Genomic DNA, 26,691 nt, shown 5'->3' with positions numbered 1-26,691 from the left:
TAAGTTAAGAAGTAAACTCATTTTAGCATTTCCTGCAGCTGAAGTGAAGAAATAGGTTAAGGTCTTGAATTCTCTTTGACAGAAGAAGAGTGGCATATACATTTGTCTGGAGTGGGAAGCTTTGCTGGCCCTGAATTATCTAGTAATTCTTACTTTAGTGAACTTAAATGATAAGACATGTTCTTAGGTTTTACTTCTGCAAAAGATACCTTGCAGAAAAGAGTATTTTCTTCAACTAGGTACATCATATAGTATTGGGAAAGCCAACGGCGTATTAGATAAATCCAGAGGTAGGTCAGTGTCAGTCCAGGCAGTATTGCTTCCCGAAGATTTGGCCTAATTCTCAGAAAAACTTTAGCAAAGCAAGATGGAGTCAGTCTATTCTCTACACACTTTCTCACAAATGTTAGAAGTCTCACAAGCTTCTGGCAAGTGCTAGATCATGTCAACCATGACTATATTTTCTGACAAGTGGATAAAATGCTAATTTCCATGCTGCTGCTATGTGACTTAGTGACTCCAAGAGTAAGCAGCAGAACAGACATTCTGCTTCAAACATTAAGGAGTGTAACCTGTACTGGTAACACAGCTGTAAGGCAGCTCCTCTGTGGGAGGCAGCTGGTGTGTCACGGCACGGTGACTGGGTCTTCAGTGGGGCCTTGGGCCTATTAATTAAACACATTCTGTTTAAATATGAATGACGTTTACCCTGAAGAAGACCATTTTATAAAGTAAGGGTAAGAAAAATGTGCATCATAAGCTTAAAGAGGTATCTTGAAATGACAGAGTTGAGTTACTATCTTGAAAATTGAGAACGTGTATATGATCACTCTCAGAAAGACTTGAGCTCACATTCTCTAGGGCTAGTGTTGAGGCTCATTTGGGGTCAAGTCACTGAGTAGGAAGTAATTTTAAATGTTTTTAAATCCCTGTTCCTTCATTCTTTTAGCTAAAGAATTCTTGTTTTGTTTTTAACTACTTAATCCAGGTGTTAGCCTGGTTCCTATCCAGGTATTTGAGAAAATTTAAAAAGTTCAAAATAGAGCTACCCTATGACCCAGCAATTGCACTACTGGGTATTTATCCCAAGGATACAGATGTAGTGAAAAGAAAGGCCATATGCACCCCAACGTTCATAGCAGCAATGTCCACAGTAGCCAATCTGTTTAAAGAGCCAAGATGCCCTTCAAGAGATGAATGGGTGAAGATGCGGTTCATATACATACAATGGAATATTATTCAGCCATCAGAAAGGATGAATACCTACCATTTACATCGACGTGGATGGAACTGGAGGGAATTAGGCTAAGTGAAGTAAGTCAATCAGAGAAAGACAAGTATCATACGGTTTTACTCATATGTGGAATATAAGAAACAGTGCAGAGGACCATAAGGGAAGGGAGGGAAAACTGAATGGGAAGAAATCAGAGAGAGACAAACCATGAGAGATTCCTGACTCTGGGAAACAAACTGAGGGTTGCTGGAGGGGAGGGGGGGCGGGAGGATGGGGTAACTGGATGATGGGCATTAAGGAGGGCAGGTGACGTGATGAGCACTGGGTGTTATATGCAACTGATGAATCACTGAACACTACATCAGAAACTAATGATGCACTTTATGGTGGCTAACTGAATTTAAATAAATAAACTTTGTTGATACTGTTTTGCTTCTTAATCTTTGACAATTTTTGTAGCACTCATCTTAACTCTTAAGTTTTCTACGTCCATTAACTTAGTTTTAATATGTGCAAAATATGACCATTTTAGTTAACACAAATTGGATGTGATTATTTTAAAACACATTTTCTAATACAATTAAACTATACATCTGTCTTATTTACAAGCACATGATAAACTACTTCACTTTGGTAGAGAATTCATACATCTGAAACTTATTTAATATTACATCAACTTTATTACAATTAAAAATGAATAATTTTTAAAAGGTATGAAGTCTTCAACTGGAAGCGTGAGAAGGAAACAAATCACTCTGTTAAATCTACAGGAAGTAAAGTCTCCAACTTTTTTGATACATGCAGATTTTGAACTTGAAGTGTACAAAGGACAAAAAATTAAAGTACAACTACTTTTTGAGCCTCACATTGAGACTGGTCCGTTAACAGTGACAAGTGACATACAGGCTAATGTGACTGAAACATGTTCTTTTCTACAAACCTTCCAAAGGAATTCAAAGACTGTCTCCTGACATTAACTCACCAGAAATAAACCATATTCCAGCTAGTATGTACTACTTATTGAAGCAATCATGACTTTGAGTCTTTCCCTAGTTTTGAGTTCAGCCAACCATATGAATCCTGGAGAAGGCACACCTATACTCTGCCTTATTTTACATATCAAATGATCAACAGACATTTAATAAGCATCATTTAGGAGCAAAGTTCTGGGAAGAAAAAAAAAAAGAAATGGGAGTTTATAATAAGGTGGTAGATGGAAGTAAGGGATCCTCAAGGTTCCTTCCCCTTCTAAGACTTAGGTATGACTTTTCAGTAAGCCTCCTGTACGAATGAACATGCTAGCATCATTAGTGAAAATGATGGGCATGGCAGCAAAATCCAATTAAAAGACATTTTTAATATATTTTATCAAAGTAAATACCAAAATGTTTTGACAAGTATCAAGACATAAAAAAGGGCATTGTTTGACCGTGGATTACAACTGCGAAATGTGAAGCGTGTGAAGTATAAGTATTTAGAGGAGAGCCACATTAAGAGGCTTGTGAGACCATGATTTTGGTTACACTGTGAGGTCAAATTATGACCCCAGGTGCTCAGGTTTCTCTCTCTCTCTCTCTCTCTTTCTCACCCTCTCATTAATACACAGAAAGTTAAAAGATGCTCTCCAATATTGAATTATAACATGATTTAAATAGCTTTAATTACTAATCTACACAAATGACCTTAATTAATCACAGGCAAAATATAATCGCAGTAACATCTACATGGAGTGTGAAGGTTCTAAAAAATAATACAAAGTTCATTCACAGTGCACAAGTAAAAACAAGGTTAAGTTTTAAATATTTAAACACATAGTCATGATCATTCAAAAGTAAGTATATTTGTAAGCACATCTCTATACTGCTAAAGTACCTGAAACTATAGCAAACACCAGCTAAGAGAACTGAGATAAAAAGTATTGTTTTGATCCCTTTTACTGGAAACCTGAAAGACCATATTTCTTTCTGCAGATAAATACATCTGAAATAAATATAAAATTATTAACTAGTTAAGGAAATTACCTTTTAAGCCTCCATTCTGAATCTTATCATCATATGTAAACTTCCCAAATTATACGGTTAGGAAGCACCACTCTCTGCAATGTTCCCTACTCATTTTTACACTATTCATTTGCATTTGGAGGCCAAATTATTTGTGGCAAGGAGTCCACTGGAGTAAAGCCTGAAAAAGGGGGGTAATACAAAGAGGAGAGAATATAATTAAGCTACTAAGAAAGGAGGATTGCTCCACCTATAACTATAGTTCAGCTGATTGAACTGTGAAGCAGCAAGAACGGCTTGTTTCCTATTGTGCACTGCCTACGAATATGGAGTTTTAAAATTGATACCTTGACCAAGTCAATTTTGGATATAATCTATTTACAGTTGTTCAGTCTTCCATACAGAGCTTTGTTCACTCTATTCTTTGCAATTTCTGCCATGCAAAACAAATGATTCCTGGTCGAGCTAGAACTTAACTCCAATACATTGAATTTCTGAAGTGACTGGTTTAACTTTGAATCATTTGTAATTTTTGAACTATAGACACAACACACAGGGTTTACTCCTGAGAATCCGAATTTTATTTTTTCTTTTAATAACATCTGCATCAACCTAACTTCCAAGAAAAAAAAAAAGGCATGCTTAGAATGAGCTCAGCTAAAACAAACAAACAAACAAACAAATATATATGTAGCCCATAAAAGAAAGAAGTCATATTACTGGGGGGATGAGGGGGTGTCCGGACTCTTACTTGCATTTTTAATCACATTAATTTTTATCATCTATTTGTATGTTTAAATTACAAATACTGATCTCAAAATGAAGACACCCCATCCCCATTTCTTAAATTTACACGAAGAGATGTGAAAAAAGTACTGACTTAACATCAGCCTTTTGCTTGGGAAAAATCTACAGAAATACTGCTGAAGGTATTTTTTCCTATCCATAGCACATATAAATAAACATGGTCCTATTTCTTTAGAAATAGATTTGTAGTTGTAAAGTGGCTGTGTTTTACAACTACAAAAATATTAATAACTGCATGGTGCCTGCTTCAGTGAGGAGTTACCACCAAGCAGCACTGGTTAGAGGGAGTTAACCAGTGAGGTCATCTCCAAACTCAGCACAGAACATGGAGTGGGGCTCTGTACTCCCTTTCACCCATCAGCCCTAGAGCTGAAAGACACATGAACATGGAGTGGGGCTCTGTACTCCCTTTCACCCATCAGCCCTAGAGCTGAAAGACACATGAAATGTTCCTGACTCTCACCTACCAAATAACAATGTAGACTGCTACCAGCTGTGTAAAACAGGATCTACCTTTCTTATCAAACAGGATAAAACAAATACTTACTGAATTCTCAATTTCTGAAATACTCTGTGATATCCTTCCAACTTTGTATATTAAGTGTCCTCAGATCTTGAGAGAAATCACAATGAAGGATATATTGATGCTAAATTAAAAAAAAAAAAAGTGGGGTGGCAAGGGAACTGTTACCAAAACATAATTCTAAAAAAGCTGAAAATTAAGTAAACTATAAAATAAAAACTGTCGGGCGCCTGGGTGGCTCAGTTGGTTAAGCGACTGCCTTCGACTCAGGTCCTGATCCAGGAGTCCCAGGATCGAGTCTCGCATCAGGCTCCCTGCTCGGCAGGGAGTCTGCTTCTCCCTCTGACCCTCCCCCCTCTCATGTGCTCTCTCTCATTCTCTCTGTCTCAAATAAATAAATAAAATCTTAAAATAAAATAAAATAAAATAAAATAAAAACTGTCACACAGTGGGCATTTTTATTAGAATAATAAAGGTTCCATGAAATGGCAACAAAGCAGAGATAAATGAGAAAGACATTTTAAGTCAAAAATGGCATATTTCTTTGCTTTAAAGTCCGTCAGCCAATAAAGAAATATTTGTATGAAACACATGAAAATGCTGTGAAGGTACAATAACTGAACTGCAGTGAATCAAATTTTATGTTTTTCTTTACACGTTCAGCTAAGAGGGAGATGGTCAACATTATTCTGTTGAAGTAATTTCTATTTAAAATAGTCTTATGACAGAAGGCCTTTTCCTGAAGCCCACCTGAAGTGCTTGACAACAGTCTCAATGAAATTAGTCAACCGATTATTCTTTATCTTCCTTACCCTGTGTCACAACCCAGTAGCTCTGTCAACAGGTTCAAAAAACCCACGGTTAACAGAAAACCCGGCTTACCTATACAAAATAAATGAATTTCAAATGGGTACAGAAAGGACAAAATCATCAATGGAAGCAAACAGGGAAGCTGCTGCCGACTTCGCTTCTAAGGCAGCCCTCTCAGCTGGCAACGAAGGGTAAGACCTCTTTCACTGGATGTACCTGGGTTGTTGCAATCCGAATTCACCTGTTTGAGGCGCTCTTCTGTTAGCTAGTCCTCTTTCACATGATAAATGTAAACTCAATTTTCATAATCAGATAGTTACTGCATATAGAACATTACAGATACAGACAACAACTTAGCAGGTTACCATCATCTTATATACAACTGATAGCTTTTCACAACATCTAGCACTTTTTCCCCAGAAAAAAACTGACACTGAGTAACATCAGCTAATGAATTAGTTGAATGCGTGCCACCACAAATGAGACAAGCAGGAGAGCAAGAGTCTTATCTTCAAGGACTGAATCTAACGGCCAGACCACTTGTATTATTTTGTCACTTCAATACAATAAAATAGGATTTTAATGCCATTTCTACTGTTCTTGCATTCAAAAGGCAGCTGATGGTTAAAGTGCCTCGAACACACATAAATTATTTTTATCCCATGACTTTATTTTATGTTTAGAAAGGTGGAATAGCAGAAGGAAAAAAGGGAGGACAAGAGACTCTGGCGTTTTCTTTCTTCACATGTATGCAGAGGTGATTATATTATGAGTAGGATTCTGCAAAAATAAACATATTTGATAAATTAAGGTATGAGGAGACAAATGCAAAATTTCTAAACTTTATTACTGCATGATCATAAAAATACTGATGTTTAACTGCCTGTCTGCTAGTTGTATTAAATTCAAAATATCACCTACTGTAATAGAACAATTTTATTAACATGATGTGTGAATCAAAAAATACTGTAATTAATTTTTATGGAAAAATTTAAAAACATATTAAAGTTGATCAGCAGAAGGAATCTGTGTATGACTGTGTTGGGTATAAACATCTTCGGCAATTATCAGAATGAATTACTTAAAACTACCAGGCTGAGGAATCCACACATGTTAAAACTATCACTAAGAAACTACTCCTTAAAGTTCCTGGTAACTTTTATAAAATGGTCAGAATGAAGCAAGGCTACTACCATTTTGCCACATTTATTCTTTTCATTGGATTTGCAGGGTACAAAATAGAATTACTAACAGTTCACAGGGTTATAAATCCCAAGGGTTGGGCAGGGCCGTGGAGATTAAAGACAAGTAAGGAACAAAGAAAGTTGGGATGGTTTCCTCATAGACAAGTATCATCACAACTTAGCTCTTGGGACTGCCCTGGACTCCACTTGAGACAGACACTCTGGCAGGAAAAGGCATGTTTCCAGTGGCAATGGTAATACTAAGATGTCACACTGACCCACTCAGGGAAGTGACACTCACCATTATGTAAAACACTGGCTGGCTTTAGGCTTCCTCAATTTCATTAAAGACAGAAGGATTTTCATGAATTTCCTCCCCTCGCCCCATCGCCCCAAACCACATTTATAAACAAAAATTTCAAGAGAACTTTGGTGCTGAAGAGGAGAATCTTCAAATCAAAAAGGCTCTCAAAATGTTTATTTCTAACATTAATTATTGAGTAATTATGATGAGGAAGATATAACAACCTTATGACTTTAAAAGAAAATTTTCATACACTGAAGTTGTATAAAACATTTATGAACACAGACACTTAAAAACAATGAATTATTTTTGGATTGTGTTCAAGATGATTGATACTTAGTTTCCAGACACATTCTGTATACATCCATATACACATCTGTCTTACCTTCAGGGAGAGAGACAGAACAAAGTACCAAAGCATTACTGGAAAGCTTTCGAATTCCTTCCTCCCTCATTCATTGCTGGGATGCTGTTCTGAGTGATAATGGTCTGAGCTGTGCTTCCTTTTCTAGCTTGCTTTCTCAAACATACTGTCCCTCCAGTAGAGGAAAATAGGTAGTTTGGTTAAAGGGCCTTTTCTGAAATGAATGCAGCAGCTAGGGAGGGAATCTTTTACTTTTCTATTCCTTCCAGTTCTGACTGTGTTGCAGGCCGCCTACAGGGCAAGGCTCACAGATAAAGTGATTAATTAAATATTTTAAACACACGATAATGTCTTAATTATAGCATTTTCCCTTTCTCAACTTCTTCAATAAAAGCAAAAGACTAACTAATTATAATTCTTTAGCAATAATTAGCAGGTTACTAAGCTACTAAGGCAAGTCTCTATATATGTAATACTTTATCTGGAACATGCTTCCAATGCCAGACTATAAAATTAGACAAGAGTCCACACATTCAGAAGAGTACTACATACTAAGGCTATCTGAGTAATTTTAAACAGGAGAAATATTTTTAAACATAAGAGAATAAGATTAAGAACAACTGTTAGGATTACTAGTCAAGCCAAACAAATGCTTTGCAACTTAACATACATAAAATTATCAACTGAATGTGAACAATGAGGAATGAAATGAGAGCTACAGTTCAATTCTTTAAATGCAGAAAACTTACAAGCCATATACATATTATGAAACAGCTTAGCTTTGTTTACCTTTGTTCTGTTCAAAATGAGTTCTAGAGGATATTTTTAGTTCAGCCAGAAGACAATCAAGTATTCAAAAGGAACATTACACATATGAAATGTATAATTAGTTTCAGAGATCCCTGCCATTAAAATTATTTAATTACACTAAAATTGTTATTAAGGAACAAGCAGGATATAGTCAAGTACAATGATGAACTATAAGAATAAGTTAAAAAGTATAAATTTTGCATCTAGTCAGTACCAATGCAGTAAGAGGACTTTTACTTAACTTATTACCATTTATTTCTCCTGATGAAGAGCTTCAATAAAAGCATCAAGTTTTTCTTGAATTTCTCTAACTTTCTCTGCAGAGATAAAAAGACAATAAATTAGTTAAAAGTGAATTTATTTTTCAAAGGCAACACAAATCTTAGAAGATAATTATCCAATATATGGTCTGGGATACTCTATTTGGGAAAGGGAAAAAAAATTACTTTAGCACCCCATACCCCCTTATGTCCAGAAAAGGTTAAAATGGACTGTAGTAAGTAGCTCTTAACAATTTTTTGGAAAGGGAAGGAGTGTGGGGTTTGTGACAGACCCCTTTCAGAATGTAGTAAGAGTTATGGAATCTTACACAGAAAAATGTATGTATAGATACATATGTAATTGCATATAGAACTTTAAGGAGTTCTCAGGTTCTCTGGAGTCCAACCAAGGACTCAGTTAGCAATATCTGAACAGAGGAAAATATAAAATAAAATAATGAAACCATTTTTAAAAATTAAAAGAGAATACAGGTGAGCATTTAACAGGCCTTAGACTGGAAAATAATTTTTTAGGATAAATGGGAAATACAAACGATAAGATTACCAGTATGACCACATTAAAATGTACACTTTATATGTCAAAATAGATAAAAGAAATTGTAGGAAATACTTGCAACAAACATGAAAAGGGCAAAACACTTCAAAAATACATAGAAAAAATGTACTTTTCTAGCTATAAATGAATAGTTTAAGAACACTATAGGCGCTGAAGACAAACTTACATTATTTTATTTGATTTTAGATTTTCATGTTTATAGACTTCCAAATAAAATCTGTAACTTCTCTCTGAAATATAAAGATTTCCTTCACAAATATAAACTAGTCACAGTACATGTCAATCTCCAAATGTTAAAAAAATGGAAGTTGTGATTTATTCTACTTCACTGCTAACTTAATTATGCAACTTCCCCTTTAAAATATAGCTTGTGGTAAGCACAGTAACAAATATCTTTGTCCTTTTAACACAATTCTACATATTAGCGGGAATTATCAATTACAGTGAAGTGACTGGTTCAAAACTATCGATCTAGAGGCAAAACTGTAATGCATTCTGCATTATATCTATAGAAAAATCATTATAATATTCAACATTTGTATCTTTTAAAAAAATATTTATTTACTTATTTTAGAGAAAGAGTGCTTTCGAGTGGGAGGAGGGGCAAAGGGAGAGTATTTCAAGCAGACTGCTGAGCATGGAGCCTGATGCGGGGATCATCTCATGATCATGACCTGAGCTGATACTTCAGGTTTCAGACACTCAAGTAACTGAGCCCCCCAGGCACCCCAACATTTGTATCTTTTATATTTAAAAATAAATAATCTGCAATTGAAGACACAGTATTTCTATCAGTGAGACAGCAGTTTTGATGAATAGCCAATGAAAGGAAGACCCGTCCTCTTTGCGAATTCTTATTAGCATTGCAGGAACTCAACAAAGCCTATATGGCTGCATATCAAGAACATGTCTTCTTTTTTTTTTTGCCAGTAATTTAACACTTCTACCTCTTCGTATGAGTCTGAGACTAACACAAAATCTATAGAGAAAAAAAAAGTGTATTGTTTTAATCAAACTATTTACTGAGCAAACATGAGAATAGTTACTGCAGAGATGCCAACAATTCCTTATATGTGAAAGTAAACTAGAGAAACCAGAAAAAATAATCCCAACCCATCTCTTAGAAGTTTAGTCTGTACTTTTTGGTAGTCAGTACTATTTGTAAAAGAAAAGTCAAACCAAAAATATACATCCCTTCTCAAAATAAGGTCATATTCTTATTTTTAAAATTAATTCATTTGTTGCTTAGAAATAGCTTCACCTATTTTCTTCAGTGAGTATTTACAGAATTCCACATAGTGCAGTTCATCAGCTGAAGAATTTTTTTAAAAAAAGGGAGAGTAGGAGAAAAGGAGTTTTCTAAGTTGTCTCACAGAATTTTGGAATTGAACAGGGTTTTTAAAAAATCATCTGGCTTAAACAGCACAACACATGGAAATCTAAAACAGGTGTTAAGCCTTGGCAGCTCCTCTAAACATTTCACTGTGAACTCTTTCTACTTGGGAAAGCTGTACTGTGTAAGAAGTCGTCTGATTCTATTTGCTCCATGATCTGCGTACAGTCGGGCAGCTGCAGGGCCGGCTCTATCCATCCTTTTGCCCTGTCCCTGACCTTCATCCTTAGCTGGACAGATGACCTGTGAGTGGGTGGCACAGTAGTATCACTCACAGGAGACTGCTCAGAGCAAGGTCTATTTGTATTGAAAGAGACCAAGGGCCACTCTTTTATTTTTTTATATCTATTTATTTATTTATATTAACATATAATTATTTGTTTCAGGGGTACGGGTCTGTGATTCATCAGTCTTACACAATTCACAGCGCTCACCATATAGCACATTACCCTCCCCAATGTCCATCACCCAGCCACCTCATCCCTCCCACACCCCTCCACTCCTGCAACCCTCAGTTTGTCTCCTGAGATTAAGAGTCTCGTATGGTTTGTCTCCCTTTCTGGTTTCGTCTTGTTTCATTTTTCCCTCCCGTCCCCTATGATCCTGTCTTGTTTCTCAAATTCTTCATATGAGTGAGATCATATGATAATTGTCTTTCTCTGACTGACTTATTTTGCTTAGCATAGTATCCTCTAGTTCCATCCATGTCGTGGCAAATGGCAAGATTTCATTTTTTTTTTGATGGCTGCATCATATTCCATTGTATATTTATACCACATCTTCTTTATCCATTCATCTGTTGATGGACATCCAGGCTCTAGTTTGGCTATTGTGGACATTGCTGCTATAAACACTGGGGTGCACATGCCCCTTCGGATCCCTACATTTGTATCTTTGGGGTAAATACCCAGTAGTGCAATTGCTGGGTCGTAGGGCGGCTCTATTTTAATAACTTTTCGAGGAATATCCATACTGTTTTCCAGAGTGGCTGCACCAGCTTGCATTCCCACCAACAGTGTAGGAGGGGTCCCAAGGACCACTCCGATACAGGTGTCTAACTGTGAAGTCTGAATCAAACTCAAATTCTTTGAAAATTAGAGATACGCAATGTTTTTTTTTCCAAATGAAAGTAAAAAGACTTATCAATTAATAAGAAAACCACAGAATAAAATTGCCAAATTTCCCTTTCAAAAAGTTGTTTTTTTACAAATTTTATAGTTAGAGTATCAGGACACCGTGACACTATACTCTGAAACCTCAAGAATGACACAAAGGGCATTTGAGTGAGTAACTAGGAAGTAATGGGGGTAGATGAGAAGAGAGGGTGGAGGTAAACATTAAAAGAAAAAAGAATAATTGTGATAAACATATCCTTTTTACACTAAATTTAAAAATTCACTTCTGTGTTCCTTCATTTTATACAGTGCACTTAATGGAGTGACATGGGGACAGAGATGCTATCCTGCCTTTGAGAAGAACTCCCTGATCACCTCCTTCCTACCTCATTATAAGTCTATGAAGTGTCTACTATATTTGGGATGATTTTAAATCCCACATTTCACTTGGTCCTCATACGACCCAAAGTGTCACTGCCAAAGATGAGGATATTAAGCCTGGAGAGTTCGCTTTGTGACATCCCTCTGATCAGAAACATACTAGATCTGCTACAGACTCTAAATGGTAAGAAAACCAATGCTATTACTTCAAGTGTATTTGTTTTAAGTTTTACCTTTTATGTGAAGTAAGACACACTATGGTAAAAGTTAGGGAATGGACTAGTTACCAAGCATGCTCCCAAGTAGTTCTGTGCCTAGGGATGACTAAAAAACATATAATAAATATTATTACCTCTTGAGGAGACCAGATCTACACACATTGGAAGAAATCCTTGGAAAACAATACCAAAGTATGAAACTGGACAAAAAAAGTTCAGCATCCTCAGTGTCTACGATATCAGACTCAATATACATGCTCAATAAATACTTGACAGGTGGTAAGCGAAGTTCCCAAAAATAGAGCACAGAAAATAAAGGCTGTAGGTTATTAAGAAGGAAAATACCATTTGACAGGCTTCCTGGGTGTTAAGCCAATGACCCAGAGGGCAGACGCCAGGAGCACAAGAACTAGAGCCAGCCTGGGAACGGGAGGCAGGGTACATACACACTGACAATGAAGGTCAAGGAACGCTGATGGGTCACCTGAACCACACAGAACAGAGAATACTCAGATCCAACAATACAATACCAGTGGAAAGAGAAACTTCCATTTAATTATTTCACTTTATTAAGAAGACTAAACTATGCTGACCGTGCACACACACACACACACACACACACACACACACACACACACACACACAGACACAGAGCTTTAGGAAGTAGACTGATTTCATTCTTTGCAAAGAAGCTATATTACAAATAATAATCAGCATTATTTCTTATATTTGAATTCATTCATTTTAAATTCTAACTTTTCAGCACTTCTTATATACAAACTATGCCATCTAACTGCACCCAGGAAATAGTTACCGATAAAAATAAGGTTAAGTGCTAGCAACTAAAACTTTCTACTTTCTGATCCTTTCAAATTAATGTCCCAGTATTAGTGTTTTCAAATTCTAAGATCTTATTGTGTTTAACTATTTAGAAATTACTTTCCCACGGAAATGTGTGTACAGATTAGCATGGCTAATTACAAAACAAACTCCTTTTTCTATTAAATATCTGCACTAAATATTTATACCTAGAGAATTCTTATAAAATTTCAGATTAACTTGATAAATTAAACCAACTCAGGAAGGGATTAACAAACCGCTATTTCTGTTTGAACTGCTATTTCGGTTCTGAAATAGGCAATTCTACATGTAGTGAATATGGAGTCTACTTTCCATTTATCCAATGTTTACTTAAAAGATGAACTATTTCAAACATCAATTCATTGTGCTTCTTGATTGAGTCATGAATATTCCCATAATCCCCACCTCATAAACCGCCCGTCTCAGTGAATGAAGTTCCTTCTCTTTTTTCTTTTCTTCAGATGACTTGACACCCATTCATGTTTTGGGTCTCTTTATCTCCACATGAAATGATACTGCTACTCTCAATTTCTTTTTGAATCTTCTGATACTTGCTCAAAAAGTCTCAAATATAGACTAATCTGTAATTAGGTTTTGAATACACTGTGAATACCAAAAGGCCAGACCTGGGAGAAGGTTCACTTCAGTGGTTAATAACAGTTTAGAATAGGAACAAAGAATCACACACAAAACACTACCACATGCGCTGAAATAAATCTTTTACAACTTCTGAGGTTTTTAAAGAAAGCACAAAGAAACAAACTGCAAACTTACTAATGCAGTGTACTTTAAGCAAACCACACATCCAAAGATTAAAATGTACCTTAACAGAACTGTTTCATAACATGCTGCATACATACTTTGTACCAAGCTTGAGGACACCTTGTAGGTGAGATTTAGCTGTAAAAAAGCTGTTCACTAAAGGAACAGTTCTTAACATGTAATATATGTTGCTCCTAATGGACAATTATAAGTGCTCTTTAGAAGTTCAGTATTTAGAGGAATTATCTAGAGTACAGGGAAACAAGGAAAAAAAACAAATGAAAAAGGTAACAGGAGACCAGATTTAAAGCTCTTAAAGGTATAGTCAAAACAGATTTAGCACAAGAAAAAATGTGCACCTTTTACAGTCGAGAGGAAAAACGAAAGAGAGAGTCAAAGGTGTATAGCTAAATCTAATGCTTATCTTCTGAATCTTGGCACTGTAGTTTTTTTTCCCCCTACAAACAGGCATGACTATTTTTAAACAGAGTCATTAATGAAGACCAACAGAATACTTCTGCTTGTTACAGAAAAAGGAGGCATTATTTCCTATGTTCTGGAAAACTGTTTGAGACTGATATGCTAATTTCAAAGCTGGGTGGGGTCCCTGACTTCTAGGGGGTCCGCTAAAGGTGGTAACAGAGTTGTCTGGGTTATTTCCATTGTCTCAAAAGTTCAAATGGAAATCTTTGGCAAGAATTACATCTACTCTCAGAACAATTATTATTTAGGCCGATAGAAGATATAATCGTAACTCTATGTTTCTAATGAAAAATCTATTACCATAGACAGATCTTCCAAAACATAGACTTCACAGGAGTACACAATGAAAGGAGTGTTTGATGACAACAAATGTTAGAATCCCCTAACACCCCTAAATAATCAATGGGTAATTTTATATGGTTTTTATAAAGATGAAAGAACATAATGGATTAAAAGCTATAAAACAGTGTGGTCAGGAGAAACAAGGCTTCTAGCTCCGGCTTTGCCTTTAACTTCATGATCACAGTCATGTCACAACCCCAGTTTCTTTATCTATAACATGAAGGAATCTATCCAGAAGAATTCAAAGCCTGTATTGCTTTAAAACTTAGGACTGAAATTTACTATTCTAACTGATCATATGTTTTAACTGCATCCTTTTTAAACTTAATTTTCTTGTTTGTGCCTTAATATTTTAATTTATTTGATATTAAGCTCTGAGTAAAAATTCAACTGCAAATGACAGTATTATTCTCACAGGGCTACATAATTTTAGAAACATCAGTTTTATACTGTTTTTTTTTTTTTCCCCAGGAATCAATGTGGGACTGCTTGCATGAATTATCTACATACAAAAAAGTGCCATTTAATATCACTTGGCCTAGCACAGAACCTGCTACGCAATAGATGCCTATGAATATTCATTCACTGTTGAGTAATCTACTTAACCAAAACATGAATCAAACACTAAAGATGACTATTTAAAAAATTTGCTGCAATCAGACCCCCAAAACAATCTGATTTAGAAAGAAAGCTGCCTTAAGAAAGTCTATGAGATAAACCGCAACTTAGGTCTGGTGAATATATAAATGAATTCGGCTTGCTTTCTCTTTCTCCCTCCCTTTCTCTTTTTCTTTCTTTTTAAAAACTCTTAACTGTAAGCATTTCTACCAGGCTCTTTTGGCCAATATAACCAAAACATCTTAAAACACTTTCATGATATATTAAAGCTAATTCTCCAAAAGACTTCAGTATGAATGAACACAGAGTAGCCTTACACTTAGGTCTTTCACTTTTATAAGCAGATGGCAATTGTAATTTCATCTCAGCTAACTATTAATGCTTATGGATCTGCCCTTAATTGAGTGGCTCCATTCCAGGTGTCTGTCATTGTCAATGAGTATAAAACCTTGAACTTTTTGCTACCTGATTATTACAAGGCTCAGCTGAAAAAAGAAATCATATGCATGGAAGACCGTGTGGGGGATACTAGATATTACATACTATGTAAGTTCATCTTTAGATAAGTCAAATAGCTATGAATCTGGACTGCACCATTTATGTTATTAGCCCACAGTGAGCTGAAACCAAGTAAAGAGGCCCATGAAATTCATGATTATATGGAGTCATTTGATTTACTCTATCATATAATTCAGTGTTCTGTCTGTGAGGATGGATGAAATTTCCCTCAGGTGCTGTATACCAGGAACACCTATGCTTCCACTAAGCAACTGCTCTGTCCGACAGCCACCAGCAACGCCACGTAATCAACTTTGCTTTCCATTTTGCATTAGCTGTCTAGGAAACTCAGAGCTAAATTTGTAGGTTACCTGCAAAACAGAAGAACCCCTGAGCAAGTGTTTTGAGGGGTACCAATCTTATCCCAAGTTTCACATTATTGCACCTGCCTTACCTTTCTCTTTCCTCTCATCCAACCTTCCACTTAAGCACTTTTACATTTTGTACAGGATAGATCTTTGCAAGCTGCCTCAAACCCTTTTTGAAAGAGGGCAGGGAATAAATAAGCTAAAATACTAGTTCATAGAAGATGTACCATGAGGTGGCTGATTCATACAACACACTATAAAACTTGAAAAGTGGTCTTTTTTTGCTGGTAATGTTTTTAAAATCAGTGTTTTAAAAACATTTTGGGGGGACAATATTTGTCCTATTAACCTTCTCTAAGTAATTTCTGCATGGGAGAAAAAAATATTTTTACTTCTGCCCAGTGCTTGGAAAATCCAATGATATAAATATGGATACTTAAAGCATTTCTTTTTAGCAATCAAAGAAAAAATAATAAATTGTTATGGGATTCATGATTGTCTTTTCAATGTAAAAGTTAAACTCTAGCATAAGATTAATAATCATCTGCTGTGAATTATTTTATTCTGTATCCAGTACATAAAACAGTCCATATTAATTACAGCTATCAAATCAAATTATGGTGAAAAAAATCTTTAAAAGTCATTTTATATACTAAGTCATTAATGATACATTGCTTTATTTGCCCCCCAAAAAGTTTAAATAAATACACTATTTCAAAATGAATACATTCCTTTTGTCTCCACAGAAAAATCTAAACATCAAAACAATTTCTAAACTATGGTTTAGGTATTTAATTGAGAAGGCTAAAAAATCTTTAGCATAATGACCAGTAAAATATTTGGTCCCAATCAATTAAGAAAGTTTGAAAATAATCCATTTTTTTTTCTATTTTCCTCTTCTTCTTTAAAGTATACTTTATTCTGAATTTTGTTAGAAGGAATGTTGAAACATTTTAAGAAAAGGAAAACCACCCAGGCAGCCCTTAAAGAGACAGGACATCATTTATCACCTGCGAAGACAGATTTATAAGAAGAGGGCCCCTTCTATTCCTTTAAGACTGCAAAACAGATGGGAAGTGAATGGACAGTCAATGGGACAAGAAAACACATGGGAGGTGCTGCTGTATGTATGTTCCCAGCATAAGAAAGAGGTCAAGATTGTAACTGCATGACTGGGTCCTGGAAAGGGTCTTTCTTCAAGCTGTTACAAAGACAAACGCTGTTCCTCATCCTGCTGTCAAACTGTTATAAATATTGGTTTGTCAAAAGACCTTCAGTGCTGAAGCTTTAAAAAGGAGGCGTAACAGATGAATGAATCACAAGAATGATTCTTAAACAGTCAGCTCTTTAATGTAATTTTTAAAAGTAAAAGAAAATAATATGAGAATAGAGACTGTAATTCTGATTTATGAACCTAACCAAAAGTTTATGAAAAAAATATGGAACTAAAAATTGCAGGTTTTAATAAAGTTATGAATTAAGTGAGATGAAAAACAAAAATGAAATACAATGATACTTCTTAACTAAGATGCTGCACTAGGACAAAGGATTATTATTAAACTTATCACAAGAAGAGCTAACAGGAATTCATGTTTTGTTAGGCTGATTCTGTAAGTTTTCAGTTATTTCTCACTACGACCCTGTAAAGAGGTATCACTGTTGATGTTGATTCCAGAAGTCAGAATAAGACTCAAAGAAATGAAAATAATTTCAGAATTAGTTTTACATATTTATTAATTCAGAAAATCACCTTTACATTTTGTCACAACTTACTACCTGCAGAAAAGGAAAATCACACAATTGAAATAGCAATACAGAATACACAGATTTATAAACCTGTGTGTTTATCTTTTTTGAAGAATGAAACCAGTACATAGGTCTTTAGGAAATAAATTCATTGTTCTAGGTTCTTAATAATTAGTTTAGGAGAGCAGGCTCCGAAACTAGCACATTGAAAACAATATAAAAAAGGAAGCCAAATTATATGAATTTGATCACCCACAAGTACAAACCCAAAGACTAAAGACGAGCAGATCCCAAAACAAATCTAAAAAGATACTATCTCTGACACATGTTGTTACCCCAGCTTTGCCATAAATATTTATGCACCTAGCTAAATCGTTTCCCTCAATGATCATTAATTTCCCCATCCAAACAACAGGGGTAATACCTTACAAGCCTCTTACACCTTTACAAGGCAAACATGGACAAAAGCGCAAAGCTCTATACAAATGTCAGAGACAGTTGTAGAGCTCCAAGCAGGATTTGGATCTCAAAGTACCAAATGCTGCAGTTACATGGGAATAGATACTTTCTATTCTTTAATGCTCACCTAGCTCACTGCTTTCCCTTGATTGTCAGCAATCTTGGAAAAAACAAATTTGGCAGAAGTGAGAATAAGATTACAAAGTTAAGAGAGTGGATGGTTAAAGTGGAGGTAGCAGGCAAACATTCGAAGGTTTTTCTGGATAAGAAAGTCAAGATCAAGGCAGAGTGCGTGGAAGAATCAATCCAATAGTTTTAAGATGGGGATGGTGTGAACATCTTTGGAGAAAGGACAGACATAATGCAGGCACTAAGCACACACAGGAAGTGCCAGGGTCCTGGATACAGGTGGGGATTAACTTTGAAAGCAGAATGATTTTCTGTGTATGTTTTGCTACAATATAGCCTTTGGAATACCTGACCTATTTAAAGTAACTAGTACCATATGAAGAAAAAAGAGGAGAAATTTAGCTTACTCTGATAAATGAGAGACCAGAAATAGGAGGAATGGCAACGAAGTGAAGACTGGTAGTACAAGAGAAAGCCAAGCTAAGATCTCCTCATGACAAATGTGTTCCAGAAATGCACAGAAATTATGTCCCTAAGACCACTTTAAAATTTTTGTTAGAATACAATGTTACAGTGGTTATCTCCGGGTAGTGGCAATTGTTTTAAAAAAATTCTGCTAGCTATATTTTCTAATTTTCTTTTCAAAGACTATTTATTTGAGAGAGAGAGAGAGAGAAAGGGCAAGCACAGCAGGGGGAGCAGCAGAAGGAGAAGGAGGATCCCCACTGAGCAGGGACCCGGTGTGGGGTCGAAAGGCAGACGCTTAACAGACTGAGCCACCCAGGCGCCCACTATTTTCTATTTTTCCACAATGCATATATATGTACTAGTTCTGTGATAACAAGAGGGATTAAAACAAACACCTGAAATACTGGTAGTGTACTTGGTGGAGACAGGTAGTCTGTACCTATGACTCAGAGAATGAAGTGGTGCCTCAAGGAGACTAAACAGGCGAGGTTAGAAAGACCTGAATTCCTTCACCCAGGAAACAGACCGAACTGAAGGGAATAAAAAAACCCAGCAAACTCCTTTCTACGATGCACAATACTGAGATGAAACAGCTGTTCTAAGAGAAATGAATATGGACTATTTTTCATATGTAGTAGGTAACAATGAAGCAGAAAAATCTATTCTCTTGCATGGGTTGCATGAGCTTGAAAACTTCACCAGTTTAAGAAAGATTTCAATTCATTTACAGATGACAGATCCACAGTGGGCATTTACTGGAAATCAGAAGAATTCAAAGTGAATCCCAACCACTAACGAAGACCCCATGATGAACAATTACCGTCTAGTCCCATGAAATGTCTCTTGTCATCACAATCACCAAGAAATTATTTGGGAAAATATTCGGTCACTTTTAAGATTGATTATATCATGAATTACCTTTGTCATTTCTATGAATACAATAATTAAGAATATGAAATTTCTAAGGTAATTCTGCATTATGCTTATTTGGGAAAAGAAAGTCTAGAAATGTATAAAATAGTAAACAGTTAAAATTTCTTTTGCCTTTAACTCCCTTCTCCAACTACCCTGAGAACTCTACTTCATAGAGGTTACCAGTTCAGTGTGTACCAATTCATCCTCCATGACCATTCCTTTTAAAAATATTTATTCATGTCCTGCTTAATTTTATTTAACATAGTGTTCCACAGGCCGGTAGACTGTTTTATGATTAGATTTGGTTTTCAATGACTAGATTTCATTTTTTTCCATCTTCGCAATGGAGAGAATACATAAAACAATTAAAAAACAAAACACATCAAAATTTAATCCAAACTTTAAAGATGTTACTTCATTTCAGTACCTTCTTAGTAAGAAAGTGGTAAGCATTAGTAGCTAGGGAAAAAAGCTGAATTTCTAGCTGAAAATATGCACACTGGCCCTTTTATACATAACAATATACACATAAACACGTATCACAACACGTAAATAAAACCTACTTCAAAATGATAAACAAAGACCTTTCTTTATTCTTACTTTAAATAAGTTAAAACATGAGTTTAAGGAAAAAGAAAGAATATACTTGCTAATAAAACACTGAATACCAGTAGCCTGTATAAGATTACACAGAGAAGTAATACCATTTTAATCTTTACCAATTTACCAATATCCTCAATGTTGCCTTTAAAAGATAGACTTAGGCCATGAAAAATGTGCTTGGTTCTAAATGCCCCATTTTGAGTCTGGATTTTCTCATCAATAACCTGGAAAGCACACCACTCAGGCTAGTCACATGGAATTCTGTGTGTAAATAACTACTTCTCTAACACAGAGGACTCTCCCTGAGGATTACTTTATTCTTTGTGCTGTCTCTCTCTTTTTCTCTCTCTCACTACAACACAAAGCAGAGTCTACTTCACCTATGCAGACTCAAGGTAAAAATAATCCTTCACCATTTTCCTTAGTTTGTCAATTTCATCTGACTATAAAAAATACTATTTCACAAAGGCAAAATGTAAAATTCAACTGCTTTTACCCTGAACAGATGCCTTAAAGACCTCAAACACTGGTAACACGAAACAGAAAGAAGTTTATCTTATTCTGTATCAACAAGAGAAACATTCCAATCTTTCCATTTTTTAAAACATACTAATTTCTATTAATAACCATTCCAAAAAGTACACAAAGGGTCCACGAATATTAAAGAGAATGAAAATAATTCCAATAAACTTAAAAGTGCCTAACAAACATAAAAAATTATTAAACTGTTTTGGTAAATTGGATGGCTTGGCAATTAGGAAATCACTGGGGACCTAGAAGGAAGTGGTTTCATTAGGAATGAAAGCCATATCACAAGATGTCAGCAAGGGAGTGGGTGGGTGGAGACGGGGGCCAACATAGCAAATGCAAACTGTTCTACAAAAGAAATGATATGGTAGCTTTCTGGCATGACAGTGTTAGGAAGTTTCCTTAAGATAAGAGTTAGCGTCCTTCTTCCTCTTTTTGAAGCCAGGAGGCGGAGGAGGCTAATAAAGAGTCTGTATTAAAAGGTCATGATTAAATAATCACTGAACACATACATTATATACCATACAAGATATGGTGAATTTAGGAAAGAACCAAATCACTTTAGTGGAACAGATGAATCAAAATAGACATGAAATTTTTTTTAAAGATTTATTTGAGAGGGAGAGTGCACGCACAGCGTGGGGAGGGGCCACAGGGAGCAGCAAGACTCCCCGCTGAGCAGGGAGCCAGATGTGGGACTCAATCCCAGGACCCTGGGATCATGACCTGAGCTGAAGGCAGGCGCTTAACTGACAGAGCCACGCAGGCAGCCCCCCAATTTTTCCTTCTTAAACTGGTTATTTTAGTTGATCTACAGTTGCCTACAGTGGGAAGTCTGCCTTCTGCTCAATTAAACCACACTGGCAGTACCTCAGTAAGGTTTTCACTGGAGGAAGGTAAATAAGTAGGCAGAAGGAAAAATCCTGGTTGAGCAAGTGATAATAGTCTGGAAGTAGGCACAGTGAGAGACATAAAAAACAGACAAAGGGAAAAGACTGCTTAGAAATGTGGTAGATGCCAGGACAGATGAGAAAACAGTACTGAGGTCTTACAATTATTGGCCAAAAAGAAATGCAGTAGTCAGATATAAGTGAAATTACAGGGGTTACAGTCCTCATACTTCATGTATTCTCTCCAGGGCACCTTACTCTATTCTCCGTGATTGTGCCTTTAAAAAAAATCCTCTCTGGGCCTTTGTGTCTAGAATTCTACAATTCAATACCACTCGTTCCTTTTTCAAATCTCTTAAAAGTTCATTTTCTTTGGTTACATCAACAGACACAAAATGAATATGCTACTACAGAGTTCAAATAACTTACCAAATTTTCAACAGTCACACGGTTTCTAAGACTCTACTAAAAGAAGATACACATCAATTTTATCCCAATTAATAAAACGACAATTTTTAATTGCTGTGAATAGGAAGAATTCTCTAGAGTATGGACTTGGGGGCAGGAGAGTGGGTAGTGGTGGTGCCCAGCAAAAATCCCCTATGGAGACTTGTTAAAATTTGCGCATGTTGGAGCCCTACCCCTAGAAAAATAGTTTTAAATATGAGTTCCTTTTTCTATAATTTTAAGTTCCAGATTCTGAGTATAATAATTTTTTTACGATAATTTTCAGCCTCACACTACTTCATGGCCACTATTTTCATCCATAATGGCCCTTCAAAGGTATGGCAGGTATGGAAGAAGTTTAGGAATGTGGAGTAACCAATGCAAATTAAATTTGAGAGTATCCTGATAGTCTTCCTTTCTAAATAAGGAACAACCAAATCATTCCGGCTGAGGGTTCCATCTAGATATATCCTAACTACTTTTTACTCAAGTTTTAACATGGCATGAAGATACATTTCTTAACTATCCTATAAATTAGAATTATGCTTTATTTATTTAGTCAGTGGTTTTTTTTTTTTTAAGATTTATTTATTTTAGAGAATGAGTGAGTGTGCACACACATGGGGGGGAGGGGCAGAGGAAAAGGGAGAGAGAATCTCCTAGAGCAGACTCCGCCGCTGAGTGCAGAGCCCAATGTAGGGCTTGATCCCAGGACCCTAAGATCATGACCTGAGCTGAAATCAAGTCAGCTGCTTAACTGACTGAGACACTCAGGCACCCTTAGAATTGTTTTAGATTTAATAAAAAATCTTACAAAAATTTTTAATTGAAGTATAGTTGACAATGTTACATTAGTTTCAGGTGTAAACACAGTGATTGGACAAGTCTGTTATTCTGTGCTCACCACAAGCGTAGCTGCCATCTGTCACCATACAACGCTATTATTAAAATACCATTGACTCTATTCCCTGTGCTGTACCAATAAAGGATCTTTTTAAATTTAAGCAGCTATGGTGCATTTGTCTTCCAATTTTAGCTTTTAAAATGGCAGTAGTGGTTCACTCTAACATCATGCCCTTTTTATCACCATAATTTCAAAAATACATTAGTATACTAATAATGAACAAAGTTCCCATTCTAAGAATGATTTCTGTTAGTGAGTATCTGGTAGCTCAGAGAAAAATAAAATTTCCATCTAAGCTTTTAAAGTCAAAACTGAATCTCACACACACTAAGATACAAAGCTGGTAACTTTGCTCCTTTCTAATTATCAAGAGAAAGCAAGGATGGATTATAAGAGGAGACTGGGAAAGTGAAGAGATCCGAAGACAAGCCCCACCAGCACTGTATACTCCCAAGAGAAACAAACTTCAAGTTTTAAGAAACAACTGCTGGCTGTCTGGGAGACGCCCAGGCATCAACCAATGAAGCACAGCCAACAGAGGCGAGAGGCCGAGCACACTGCTGTGACTCCTACTCCCCAGTCCCTGGGCTCCAGTGAAAGGCCAGCTGTTGCCACCTGGCGCAGGGAGTCAGCAGAGCAAACTAACTGCAGGAGGAAAAGGCTGCGGATACTGGAAGACTCCAACTGGCTAGGCTCTATAAGCTATACTATTTTAAACATTAGGGACATCAAACTGTATCATTAAAATAAAATAAGCCTATGCAATGACAGCCCAAGTAAAGGAGTTTATCACTGTTTCACATTTCACTAGTAAACGAGAATGGAAATATGAAGTTAACTCAATTTTTACTGAAGCACATCTTCAATTCATATAAAGTACGAGAGAAGTAGGAAGCAATACACTGAAGCCTATTACCACAGATTTCAATACTCCCAGTGCAAAACTCCCCACCGCCCCTCAACTTAGAGTAGTAGTCTTTATGCTCAAGTAAAGATTCTCTATCTGTTCCAACTGGATCTTAAGACTTTAAGCATGAACATATCACACAGAAAAGCTGTGTCTGAATTTTGGGCAACTTACATACTACTTAATTAACTATGGTGGAATTTGATAGAGTATAATTTGAGACACGTTTAAAAGTCATAAATTAACTTCTTCCATCTGATCAGTGGCTTGCTTTACACTTTAGCGTCCCCTTATCCAGATATTCTAATTCTAACAAAGTTTTCATATCATTTGGGAGTTTAAATATTAAATCACTAATGTGTATGTTTTTCTGATTCACTCTGTAAAGGACCCTGTTAACTATAACCTTCCAAATGTAAAGGACCATATTTTGTGTAATTATATTTTTCAAAGACTTGAGTTTTGTTCTCAAATTAGTTTGGCAGAGTCGTTAAAAGACCTGAACTCAAATCCCGGCTTTACCACTTACTACCTATGTGTTTCTAGGCTTCCATTTTCTTAATCTATAAAATAAGAAAAATGACTACCTATGAGAATGCATATAAGGCACACAAACTAACATCTGGCACAGGAAAAGTACCCAAATATTAATTCATATTCATAAAGTTTCAAGTTCTAATATAAAAATGAAAAGAAATATATTGTAAAATAAGAAGGGAAAGACTGTAGATCTTAGAGAGATCTAAATGATTTGTAATGCCCCTTTAATTTCTGGATATCAATTATTCTCTGATTATGTACACAGACAATGAAAAGTAATTTGGGCTTTAGTGAACAAGAATTTAGAAAGAAATCTAAGCTCTAAAGCCCAAGCAATTGATAATAAAGGTCCAAAACTCACAATAACCTAGTTAACAACTGACACAACATTCATATAACAAATAATAAAAGAATTCCATTTTGTTTTGCTGGACTTCAGTTTGGCAACATTACAGCAATTGTTACCAGCGCCCAAATACTCCATTTCTAGGGCGGGACAGAGAATAAATTCCAAAATGTCTGTGAGATGTTAGCATTATCACTTGTTTCATATGATGATAATCATAAAATAGATTTTATAAATCATAAAACGACGCATTATGGAAAAACTCTGAATTGAGCTACATACCATACCAATCTTCCCTTCTTCAAAGAAAGCATTTAAAAATATAGTCTGCTTCAATAAATATACTAAAAACATTATTACAAATTATACCGGGAATCCAAATAGATTTTATCTAAGTAGACACTGTATTTATCTATAAAAAAATCCTTTAAAATAAAATTTGCTACAAAGTCAAATGAATTTCATCAAGGTCATAGTGGGCATATTTCAACACTAAATAGTTCTAAGTGTAATTAGATGCTGCAAATAAGGAATTTAGGTGGAAAGATGAGCTATGCAGGACATGTGGCACCTGGCTGGCTCAGCTGGCAGAGCATGCGACTCTTGATCTCAGGGTCATGAGTTCGAGCCCCACACTGGACGTGGAGCCTACTTAAAAAAAAAAAATGTCTAGGAGGTAACTCAGCCTCAACATACTCAGAATTCATATTTTTTAAAATTCTCATTTTCTCTAAATTATTTTCATATGACCATGATCCATTTACAGAAACAAATCCAGTTATAAAAACAAAATTAAACCATTTTTTACCTTTTTTATGTAAAAATAATTTCAGATACGGAGAAAAGTTGTAAGAACACTACAAAGAATGTATTTTTCCTGAATAATTTACTGTCATTACATCTCATAAACCCCAAATATTGTATTGTGTACTAGCTACAAATACAGATATCTTCCTAAATAATCCCAATTTTACAATCAAAATTTAAAAATTAACACTGATGTATCACTACCATGTAACACCCTATTCAACTTTTACCAACTGTCCCATTAATGTCCTGTACAGCAACAAAATTAGGTTCAGGGTCACACGCTGCATTTTGTTTTCATGTTCTTTAGTCTCCTTCGACCTGAAATACTTCCTCAGTATTTTCTTGTTTCTCATGATCTTGATACATTTGAAGATTACAGGCCAGTTATTCTGTAGACTGTGCCTCAATCTGGGTTTGTCTGATTTATCTTCATGATTGGATTTAAGGTACACATCCTTTGGTAAAAATATCCAAGAAGTGATGCTGGGCATTTTTTCACTGCCATTCTACAAGGTGGCACACAGTTCTAATTTGACCATTACTGACAATATTAATGTTGACAGCTTGATTAAGGTGGTTATTGCCAGGCTTCTCCATTGTAAAGTTACTCTTTTTTCTTTTTTAATTATTTTGTGTGGAGATACTTTGTGTGATTATACAAATATCCCATTCCTCATCACTGATTTTGTTCATTTATATAATTATCAATTTATGGAATCCTATTTTATTCAGTGGGTTACAATTTATACTTGTCATTATTTATTTTGATACCTCAATTGTCCTAGTTTGGCCAGCTGGAGCCTTTTAAGAGCTGGCTTTTGCGCCTTGCTGACATGTCCCCTTCATCCTTCAAATACTTCCTTATTTTGTCATCTTAGGATGCTCCAGGTTCATCTTTCTTGCTCCAGCTATGGAATCCACCACCTCTCCAAAGAGTCCTGTTTCCTATGTATGATTTCTCTTTTTGAGACTGGAAGGGGTAGGCTCTTGTTTCATTTGTTTGACCTTCCTAACTCAGGACAATCAGTTGATGAATCTCCAAAGTAAAGTGGTGAAAGGATTTAAAATCGAGCAAGTTTAATAAGAC

The 26,691-nt window shown here is 35.7% G+C and overlaps 1 protein-coding gene across 5 annotated transcripts in view; it reads right to left on the bottom strand.

Annotated features, from left to right (window-relative positions):
• Nucleotides 1–5,008: 5,008 nt before the first annotated feature.
• Nucleotides 5,009–26,691, bottom strand: part of OPA1 (OPA1 mitochondrial dynamin like GTPase) — an 82,512-nt gene continuing 60,829 nt past the window's right edge. For all 5 annotated transcript variants that reach the window (XM_027584911.2, XM_027584909.2, XM_027584912.2 and 2 more), the window contains 2 exons: nucleotides 8,286–8,353; nucleotides 5,009–6,154 (listed from right to left, as the gene is read on the bottom strand). In XM_027584911.2, coding sequence (XP_027440712.1) covers nucleotides 8,289–8,353 — 65 coding nt within the window. In that variant the 3' untranslated portion in view covers nucleotides 5,009–6,154; nucleotides 8,286–8,288. The remainder of the gene's footprint in view (nucleotides 6,155–8,285; nucleotides 8,354–26,691) is intronic.

The sequence above is a fragment of the Zalophus californianus genome, chromosome 1 (assembly GCF_009762305.2).
Source record: "Zalophus californianus isolate mZalCal1 chromosome 1, mZalCal1.pri.v2, whole genome shotgun sequence".
Taxonomy (NCBI): Eukaryota; Metazoa; Chordata; class Mammalia; order Carnivora; family Otariidae; genus Zalophus; species Zalophus californianus.
This window is presented reverse-complemented; position numbering and strand designations above follow the sequence as displayed.